Genomic DNA, 10,465 nt, shown 5'->3' with positions numbered 1-10,465 from the left:
AACCAAAAGTTAGGGATGGGCGGGTGTCACAGGAAGTCAAAGCTAGCAGCCACAGTGGTCAGACCAACAGTGCGGTCTCCCTGGCCAGGCACACACATTCCTGGAAGGAATCCCTGGTTAGCCCCACGGGCTGGAGAGGGGACCCTTTCTCACCTTCAGGGATGTGCTTAGTGCCCAGGCTCCCTCTCTGTGAGGGGGGAGGGCCCCTCTCACACCAGGGCTGTTTCCCAGTGGACCCAAGAAGTGTGTGGCTAGAAACAGAGGCTTGGGGAAAGGGGAGGGGGAGGGGGAGGGGACAGAAGAAGGAGAAGGAGCTGGAGCCGGAGAGAGGAGGGGAGGGTTAGGGTGCAGTGACTGACAGTGGGCCAGTGTGAAGAGGATGTGGGGGTGCTGTCTGGGAGTGAGGGGTTCACCCTCTCCTCCCTCCTTCTGCATGGCTGCCCAATACATGGGAAGTGGCTTCCTTCTTGGAGAAGCGCATCAGGAAGGATAGGGAGAAAACCAGATGCTACCCTACCAGAGGACTGGCACGTATGATTTCCATGAAAACACCTAGAAAGAAAATCATTGCTTCCCAAATCCAGCCAGCACCATCGTTCTGAGCAGGGATCAAGAATTCTCAGACATTCATAACAATACAGCCCACCACGGGCCGGTCACCGGGTGCTGTCACTTGGGCGTGCACTACTTTCTGATGAGACAGCTCCACCATCTAATAAGACTGCCCCCACTCCTCCGTGGCCAGCTCTTCAAGACACCGGTTCACCTGCGCCCCTGAGCTCGCCCTCTTCAAATGAACGCTCACGCACACGCTAGATGGAGAGCCAGGAGTCTCATGAAGGACAGACCTTAATTAGACTGGATTTTTTAAAATTTCCCTTGTGGCTCTTAATTATTAGAGAGAGCAAATGTCTCTGATGTTGAACTTGTCTGCCCATCACCTATCCCTACATCAATGTCCTTAATGCATTCCATGTGCTTTTCATAAGGTTACCTCCTTCTGGGGGCCGTCTGAATGGCTTTTCAGACCCCTCGAGACTGGACGCTGAGTATAAATAGTTTTTTTTTAACTACACTTCCTCCACAACCTTGATTTTGAAATGGGAAAGTATGAATGCAGCAGCTCTGGAATAACTATGCAGATTTATGGGGGGATACCAATTGAGGTTCTGTCGGGGGGCCCAACTAGACCTTTCTTTGTGCGGCTGGGGATTTGTTAAAGTTGGGATATAGTTTGGGGAAAATGTGATTTACAGTTAAAGTCATCTGAAAATCGATGCAGCCCAAGCTCTCCGACACAAGGGCCCCTGGCAGAGCCAGACCTGATTCTAAAATTAAGACAGGAATAAAAATCAAACCTTGAGTAGAAGTCACTGGAAATCGCAGCGAGAAGGGAATTGCCCTGTGAAGATGGACTTGTTTTTTTGTTTTTGTTTTTTTTAAAAACGCCCGACATAATTCAGCTGGAGGAGATGGAAAGGTTTTTTTCTACTCCTGTTTCAGTAGAAATCGATGGATGGGCCTAGCTTGTGTAATTGTCCTTCCTGCCTTTAGTACCTAAAATAAAATAACCCTCGTTGCTTGAATTACCGAACGCATCGCGGCGGCCCTGGAGTCCATGGCTGAGCAAGTATTAATTAGATCACACCCGCCGCCCCGGAGCCGCCGGGGGAGTGGGGAAGGTGCAGCGGGACCCCGCGGCCCCGAAACTGCATGCTGACAGCAACTTGCTCGGTGGGCTGAGGGCGTCCTGGGAGCGGTGAGCCGCGGGCTCCCAGCAGCGTGGTATCCGCATCACTGACGAGCGTGGGGGCCGAGAAAGCCGGAGTCAAAGCCAGCTATGGACTCCACCCCCCTCCCCCAGCGGGAAACGGTGGGCGCGGGAGAACCGAGGCTCCGGCAGCAGCGAGAGCCGACAAGCCCCCACCCCCCATTCCCCACCCCACCCCCCGTCCCCGGAATCTCCACCGAGAAGTCTCCAAAGCTCTCGCGTCCTCGCCCGTCTTCCCCAGACCTTGACCCTCCCCCCGCCTCCACTCAGACCATTTCAAAATCACTCCGAGGCCGGAGTGGGGATGAGGAAGAAGGAGGGGGAGGAAGGGGGCCCGGGGGTGGGGATCGGCGCGCGGGAAATGCCCCAGGAAGCGGCCAGACCCCGGTGGGCTGCAGGGCGGCAGGAACGTGCTTGGCGAGGGGAGGCGCAGGCTCCCTGGCTCTCCACGCTCACGGCTCTTTTACGGTTCCCTCCCCACTCTCCTCTCTGACCCCCGAGTCACCCCCCGCCGCCCCCGCGCCGGCGGGGCCGGAGGACGCCGGCGGGGCGCCCTGGCGCGCGGGGCCAGGGGTTCAGGGCAGGCCCTCGCTTCCCCTTTAAGGGTTCCCGAAACTTTCCCCCCTGGAATCAGATGAGCCTCGTCACATCCGTTGGCCGTGGCCGCCTGGGCGCGTTCCGAGGAAGTTCGGGACACGAGTTTCCCCGGGAAGGGGCGCGGCCCGAGACCTGCACGGGTGGGCCGGGCTGGCCAGCGCGGACCCCGAGGACCGCGAGCCGCGCGGTGACCTTGGCGGCGGGGCGGCGGCGGGGGCGGGGCCCGGCCCCTGCGGGGCAGCCACCGCCCGCCAGAGGGGGCAGCGGCGACCAACTTGCTCAACTTGGCGGCGCGGGCTGAGGCGGCTCCGGCGCCTCCTCCTCTTCCCCGAGCCTCCTCCCTCGGCCCTCCTCTCCTCCGCCGCCGCCGCCGCCGCCGGCCCGGTGCGCGCCCAGCCCATCCCCGCAGCCCTGCGCAGAGTCGCTGAGTCGCCGAGTCGCCGGACGGGACAGGACGGACTCGGCCCGGCGCGATCCCCGGGCCCCGCCGCCGGCATGGGCGCGCTGGCCCGGGCGCTGCTGCTGCTGCCGCTGGTGGCCCAGTGGCTCCTGCACGCCGCCCCGGCGCTGGCCACGGCACCCTTCACGCTGCCCCTCCGAGTGGCCACGGCCACTAGCCCCGGAGCTGCGCCCACTCCCGGGCCCGGGCCCCCCGCTCAGCCCCGCGCCGACGGCCTGGCGTTCGCCCTGGAGCCTGCCGGGGGTGCGGCCAACTTCTTGGCCATGGTTGACAACCTGCAGGGGGACTCTGGCCGCGGCTACTACCTGGAGGTGCTGATCGGGACCCCCCCGCAGAAGGTAAGTCGGCGGGCGCTCGCCCGCGCACACGGACCGGCGCCTCGCAGCTCCTGCGGTCCCTCGGCTGCAGGCGCGAGCTTTTGGGGGGCTCGTGGGAGCGCCCAGCGGAACCTCCGCGCCGCTTAGCGTGACCCCAAAGCAGGCTGGGGGTGGGGCGGAGGGGCGCAGGGGGTGCCGCCGGCGGGAGCGGGGCGTGCGCACTACGGCGCGGAGCGGCGGCGGCGGCGGCCCTGTGGGGGGTGCAGCCCAGGGTGTGTGCACGTGTTTCAGAACTTGTTCGCTCCCCACTCCCCGTGGCCGGGCAGCGAGGGGAGACCCGTAACTTCCATCTCGGGGGGTTTCCTTCTGGCGGGCTACATCTCCTTCCATTGTGGAGACCGTGCCGTGGGCCTTGGGCACGATGCTGTTATTTCGGGGGAATCACTTTGTGTTACTCTTTGCACACCCCCTCCCCGCCGTCCCCCCTCCCTCCCCGGCTCGCTGCGTGCTGGCTGAGGAGGCCGGTGGCCGGCCTCCAGCGGCGCAGTCCGCTTGGAAAGGGAGCTGCCGGTCCGAGGGGCGGGCTGCTGCGGGGCGCGAGCCGCCTTCCTTCCGTGCGGCTTTCCTCCCCCGGAGGCGGCTGGTCGCGCCGCCGCCTCCTGGCTCCTGGCTCGCCCGGCCGCCCAGCCCCTCTGCGCGGAGGGCAGTGTCTGCACACGTGTGTGAAAAGTGTTACATGCAGCAAAGCTGCTGGGAAAACCGACCGGCCGAGCTAGGCTTCCGGGGGGACCAAGTGGCCTCCCCATAACCAAATGAAGTCAAACAGCTTCCTTTTTCCTCATTCTCAGGATGAGTTCCATTTATTAGCACTTTTTTGTAGTAAGAAATCAGTGTGCCCGGGCTCGGTAACCTGAAGACAAACAAAACCCCAGGAATCGTTTCAGCCGGTCTCCACCTTCCTTGATCGAAGTGTGATTTGAACTCAAGTTGTTCTTGTCGGTGGAATGCTGTGTCTGAGGATACTTTATTTTTACTTCGAACGTTGTCATTTGTGTTTTAATTCAGCTACGATTCCCCCATAAATAGAACAGACTCATGACTTTGGTGTAATTCTAATTAAATTATTCAAGACTTAAGAGGCAAGGCATGCCATGCTAATTCCTTTTAAAAAAAGAAACTCTACTGAGTAACTCCTGTACTTGCTTAATGAGTTTTTTTTTTTCAACCTTCAAACATGTACTCTGCTGAAAACTTTGATTCCAGTTGCCCTTCATCTGAGTGGTGCCTGGAGGCGGGGGGCTGGAGGGAGTCAGCTGAGAAGGCTTAACTCGCCCACGAGATGCTGGTGCTGGTTTAAGAGCCACCACGTGAAGACACGTGCTGGTAGTGAGGACCTTGTACGTTTTCTTTTTAATGGCACTGTTTCCTTGAAGGAAAGATTGTGTTTGTTTATTTTTAGAGAGAGGGGAAGGGAGGGACAGAGACATGGTTGTGTGAGAGACGCATCAACCCCACCAAGGACTGGTTGTCTCTCCCACAGCCCAGCCCGGCCCCTGGCTCACAGTCCAGGCATGTGCCCTGGCCTGGAATGGAACCCGTGACCTTTCAGTTGGTGGGGACAAAGCCCAACCCATTGAGAGCCACGCCAGTCAGGGCGAACCTTGTCCAGTTCCCCTGTCACAAGATATGGAGGACGGACCTGTCCTGTGGCCTGAGGATGACCTGGTGGGTCGGGCCCTCCATGACTCTCCATTTGGAAATGGTGTGCCTTGAGGAGCAACTCTTGGTGGTTTTTGAGGGGGAGAGAACTCTCCCTACTAAAGTCAAGTAGACTCGGGGGCTGCAATAAATGGGTCCTGGTGCCTGTCTCCCCACTCCAGGGAAGAGGGGAAGGGGAAAAAAACATCAAGAAGAAATATATATATATATAGCTCTCCAGAACAAACAAAAAAAACCTCATAAATAATAGCTTGTCTTTATTATTTAATCCAGCGACCTTTACTTTAAAATGAGGAAGTTTACATTACAGGAATGTATTCAGGACTTAATGCTTGCATCTTTTCCTTGGCCAAGGAAGTAGTTCATTCAAGGTTATGTCTCAGTTAAACATTAGCAGGTTTCCAGGGAAGGCTGTTTTTAACAATGCAGATTTAATTTTTACACTTTGACAGGAAATGAAATATTCTGCGCCTCCTTCTTGGCCTGGTTTAGTAATAAGCTGCTTTGTAGCAAACTCTGTGTGTGTGATCTCTCCAAATGCCCGCTGTACACTCTCAGGTGATGGTGACCAGCGCATTAGAATTCATTTTTCCCCACCGTGTCCCAGAAAACGCCTGACGACCAGCAGGGGGTTGCAGCGGGTCAGATGGGCAGCCAGCCATGGGGCGACTTCTGAACCTGGAGTGAGTTTTCCTGCTCGCTCATGGCCAAGGGTCATGCATTTATTTCTCTGCAGATCCCCTGAAGCCTAGAATAAAACTTGCTTAGGTGGAGAGAAAAACGGAATTGTAAATCCAAGCAGCGAAGCACCAAGAGTCTTTCGGGAATGAAGTATCGTCGCGGATGGGGTGAAGGGCTCTCTTCCTGGCGGGGACTGGGCTGCGTGGCGTGTGTGTGTGCTGCTGCCCCCCGGATCCTTACCGCCACCTCCTGGTTCTCAGACCCGTTTAGAGGGTTGGAGGACTGGCACTGGGAGAGGCGGAACGACTTGCCCGGGGCAAGGGGACAAGAAAGCAGAACCAGAAATGGAACCCAGGAGCTGGGTTCCAGAGTCCAAATTCCGAACCACCTGCTCCCTTGCCTTCCCGCCTCCTGGCTGCTTTTCTTTGCTTTTCGGCCTCCAACGGCCCTTTCCAGCCTGAGATCCCCGAACCTTCCATCCCACAGTGGTAGGTACCTCACCCGTGACTGTTGCGAGAGTCCAACACTGGACTATTCCCAACCCCAGCTGCCCCCCCTTCCTTCGGGGCATCATGGATAGTTGGATGCAGACAAAGACTCAGCAGGAAACAGAGCTCCACAGACCCCACCCCCACCCCGGGACAACCAACTGTTGGACGTGTGCTGCTTCCCGGAGTGCTTTAATCAAGAACGGAGGGTCCCTCGTTCTGCCTGACACTCTTCAAGGCGCTGCAGGCGTGTGCCCAGAAGCCCGGGCGAGAGCAGGACCCTGTTGGCATGGTGATGAGTGCTGGGTGTTGGGTACCATTGTGTGACTTCTACCAGGAGAGAACCGGCGCCTGCTTGACCTGTGCAATTTGGTCTTATTAATAATAATAGTGGTTCTGGAAAGTGGTTATAATTACAGCAATTTCCATGAGAAAAAAAAAGAAAGAACTTTCATGCTGACATAATAAACCCAACCGAAGATGCTAAAGGTCTCTGGTTACCTACCTTGTAATGGCTGCAGAAAAGCTGCTGGGGCTTCTGTTGGAAGGTTTTCGGTCACCTGCACCGGTGTGGATAAAACAGACAGCAAAAACAATTTTCACAGTTCAACATTTGAATGTAAAAAAAAAAAATACCAACCAAGAAATTATTTTGGAGACTCGCACTTGAATCATGGTGCATTGGCTTGAGCATCACTTAGTACACAATTTCGGGGAAGAATTTCGACTGAAAGCAGGAACTCCAGTTTAGGAGTTGGTTGCGGGGTAAGCCATCCAGTGTCCCCAAATTCCATTAAGCTCACTGCCAGTGAGGCTGAAAAGGGGAAGGTGACGGCAGCAAGGAGAGACTGGATAGAACAAACCGAGAAGGTAAACAGTTCAGAGGAAAAAAAAAAAAGACAAGATTACTGAGGTTAAAAGAACCAGAAAGTCAAAACCAGGTTCTCACCCACTTTTTTGCGTGGAAGGGGGCTGCTACTGAGCTGGAGAGAAGGCATCAGAGGCACCGTTCGGAAGAACTTGCAAAAGGCCAACTCAAGACATCCGCACAAATCAGTGTGGAGGGGCAGTCTGAGAAACACATAACGACCGTGACATCAACAGCCAACCTTTATCTCAGGTGCATTACGGGCTGGGTCCCGTGCTAAGAGTTTGCACAGATCACCTCGTTTGATCCTGGCAGCAGCCTTGCAGTGTGTACGACTGTCTGACTGCATTTTCAGCTGGGGAAACTATGGCTCGGAGAGGCTGAGGAGCTTGTCCAAGGCCACACTGGTGAGCGGCAGCGCCGGGAGAGCCATGGGCCTGCCCAGGGCCGCAGCAGGCCAAGGTGCGCCCCGGCCCCCGCCCCGTCTGTGGACTCTTCCTCATCGCTGCCTTCCTTAGCTGTGAATGGCGTGGGTGTCGGTGGGCGGGGGCAGTCTGGACGGGTCGCAGGGGCCTGGATGCTGGTCGCATTGCACACGTGACCCAGGGCAGGCGCTCAACTGCCCTGTGGTCTCTTCTCCTCATCCACTTGCTGGTGATCTCGGAGTTTTTCTTCTCCTGCAGCCGCTGTAATGTGTGACCGCCAACGAGGTGACTTAAAACAGCAGAAATGTATCCTCTCTCAGTTCTGGAGGCCAGAGGTTCAAACCTGGGGTGTGCCCGGGGCCCTGCTCCCTTGGAGGGCTCCAGGGGAAGACCCCTCCCACCTCTCCCAGCTCCGGGCTGCCTGCAGTGCCTGCCTGGCTTTCCTCGGCTCCTAGCAGCGTCGCCCTGGTCTCCGCCTTCCGCCCTCTTCCCGTGACTCTCCCCGCTGTGTGTCCCAGTCACCGCACAGGGACCCACCCTGATCCCGTCTGACTTCCTCTGAGCGGCGTGGCATCTCTAAAGACCAGTACTGGGGTTTAGGACTTTGACATGTGTGTTTTTTTGTTTTTGTTTTTGAGCAGGGGACATAATTGAATGTACAAATGTGTTTTCTGAGTGTGTTGTGTTCTACTGATGTTTCTCTTTCATGCTATACCGTCTTTTAACTGCCAATAACTTTATCTGGAATTCATGTAATTTTCACTGAAAGCAGTAAGTAGCAAATGGTGGTTTGGGCGCACTATGCCCAAGGTGCCTGTGACAAGATCTTGCCCCAGGGGACAGGCGAGTGGCGGGCTGAGGAGGAATTTTTGGGGTCTTTTTCTGGATTTCCGTGTTGGTTTTCTCCCTACAACAATTTTTTGGGGGGCTGTTAAAGATTTTATTTGTTTATTTTTAGAGAGAGGGGAAGGGAGGGAGAAAGTGAGGGAGAGAAACGTCGATATGAGAGAGAAACATTGATCAGTGGCCTCTCACACACGCCCTGACCAGGGACCGAACCCACAACCCAGGCACGTGCCCTGACCGGGCATAGAACTGGTGACCTTTGGCTTTGTAGGTCGATGCCCTACCAACTGAGCCACGCCCGTCAGGGTTGCTTACGATCTTAAAGAGTCTCTTACCCCAGTGCGCTAATTCTGGAATTGCTGGAATTATTGCATAACGTGGGAAAGGCCCATTCTGTTTGTGCAAGTTCAGAGCCCTGGCATTTACATACCTGTGATGACGGGTGCATTCCCGTGTCATCAACGAGACAGATGAAGAGAGGCCGGAAGGCTCATACTTCACGTTTGGAAGACTTTCTAAGGCACCTGTCACCCCGTTCAAGCCCGGTGCATTTGACACGCAGTGCACACCTTTACTCCTGAGCTCCTCTTCCCGTCTAACCCAGCGCTGTCTTGACTTCTGTCCGATTTCCTTTGTTATAGGAAGGTGGGCTTCACCCGCTCTGGGCTGCCTCCTTCCTCCTGGAACGGTGGCTGACCCCCTCTGACTAAAAACCAAAAGGGAAAGGTCAAGGTTAGCTACTGTGTTGGTGACTTCTCCTCCATGGTAGTGAGTGACTGGCTGGGCTGGACCCCAGGAGGGGAACTTGGAGGTGGCGTTTTTTCCCTTCCCCGTGGTGTCTGGCAGTGTGCCTTGGGGTGCGTTGTATATCTCAGACTCTCAGCGGGGCAGGTGCAGCCCTCGCTCCCTGGCTTCGGCAGCCGCCTGGGCTGAGGGTGGGGTTGGTGGCCGCTGACTGTGGTCCCAGCCCCAGGCAGAGTGCAGCAGGAGCAGGCGCCGGGTCCTGGGTGACAGGAAGCAAGGCACTGGTCCCCTCCACCTCCGAGCTCCTCTCGCCACTGACAGTGGGCCTTCTGCTCACACTTGGCTCCAGCACCATCTGTCACAGATTCCTCCTCACTCTCCCTCTGTTCGGCTTGTCCAGCCGGGACTTGGCGTTGGTGGACACCGGGGCTCATTGTACGCCAGTGACAGCAGATACCACCTGGGGGACAGAGCGCACCTGTGAGGCAGGTGGGTGGCCTGCCGCGGCTCCCGCACCTGCGGGCGCACGTGTGTCGGGGCGGAGCGGGGCGGGGGTGGGGGGAGCGTGCCAGGGTCCGGGCTGGCGTCCCGGGCTGGGGAGGATTGGTGTGCGATGCACAGTTGGACTGCGTGTCACTTGGCTTCTCTTCGTCCTTTCCTTGGCCCAGATGGACTAATACATATTTTTTTGCCTATTTGCTACTCAATAAAAAAAAAAAAAGGGTTGCTTTTTGGCTCTTGGAATGCTCAAAGAGGAGACACTCCTCTCCCAGTGCTGAAATGACCACGGTCAGAAAGCAAACCCAGTGGGTGTGCTTTGGAGTTAAGGCCTCGTATCCAGCACAGGCCCCGGGGCAGAGGTTTTCAGATTTGTAACCTGCGGCGCCCGATACACCTGTGCCTGGGAACGCGCCATCTCGGCCCTGCCACTTGAGGAGGACCAAGGGGACTCTCTGAAGAGGGAAGAAGGCAGGGCTGGGGCCAGCGCCATCCTTCCAGGGGGCCCAACAGGGCCGTGGGAACCTCTCCGTCCACTTCCCACCGGACTTAGAATGGCAGAGGGGAGAATTGACACCGGGCCTCCCTAGGACCGCCTTGTGCCCCCACGCTCACCTCTGGCCCCTCCCAAACATCACAGGATACACGGCCTTATGGGCAGCATGCAAGGAGCCCGCCCCCCCCCACCCCCCACCGTTTACCAGCCCGCCGTGCAGCGCCTCTGCCAGAGTCCGAGGAAGACAGCCCACAGGGCGGCCCCCTCGGAAGGTGGCACCTGGGGAGGAGAACAGGTGGAAAGTACTGAATCAAAACCTTTTCCTGGCGGCACCGAGGGCGGGAGCCTCTGGCCTGACCCTTGGGCAAGGTGAGGACTTCTGGCCAGAACAGAAGCTGCTGCTCAGTGAAGGTGGGTGAGGGTTCCAGTGGCCTCCGAGGGGCACCCAGAGCCCTTTCCACCGCATCAGCTGCCTCCCGGGGACACGCGCCGGCTTTGTCCGATTGGGCGAGCCGCTGGGGAGCAGGCAGCACCGTGTGGTTCACGCCATCTTCG

The 10,465-nt window shown here is 57.3% G+C and overlaps 1 protein-coding gene across 1 annotated transcript in view; it reads left to right on the top strand.

Annotated features, from left to right (window-relative positions):
* Positions 1-2,471: 2,471 nt before the first annotated feature.
* Positions 2,472-10,465, top strand: part of BACE2 (beta-secretase 2) — a 71,647-nt gene continuing 63,653 nt past the window's right edge. The window contains exon 1 of the mRNA XM_045852371.1: positions 2,472-3,166. Coding sequence (XP_045708327.1) covers positions 2,864-3,166 — 303 coding nt within the window. The 5' untranslated portion in view covers positions 2,472-2,863. The remainder of the gene's footprint in view (positions 3,167-10,465) is intronic.

The sequence above is a fragment of the Phyllostomus hastatus genome, unplaced genomic scaffold, assembly GCF_019186645.2.
Source record: "Phyllostomus hastatus isolate PE091 unplaced genomic scaffold, TTU_PhHast_1.1 phas_contig_948, whole genome shotgun sequence".
NCBI classification, from domain to species: domain Eukaryota; kingdom Metazoa; phylum Chordata; class Mammalia; order Chiroptera; family Phyllostomidae; genus Phyllostomus; species Phyllostomus hastatus.
Note: the sequence above shows the minus strand (reverse complement) of the source record. Positions and strands in the feature narration are given on the sequence as shown.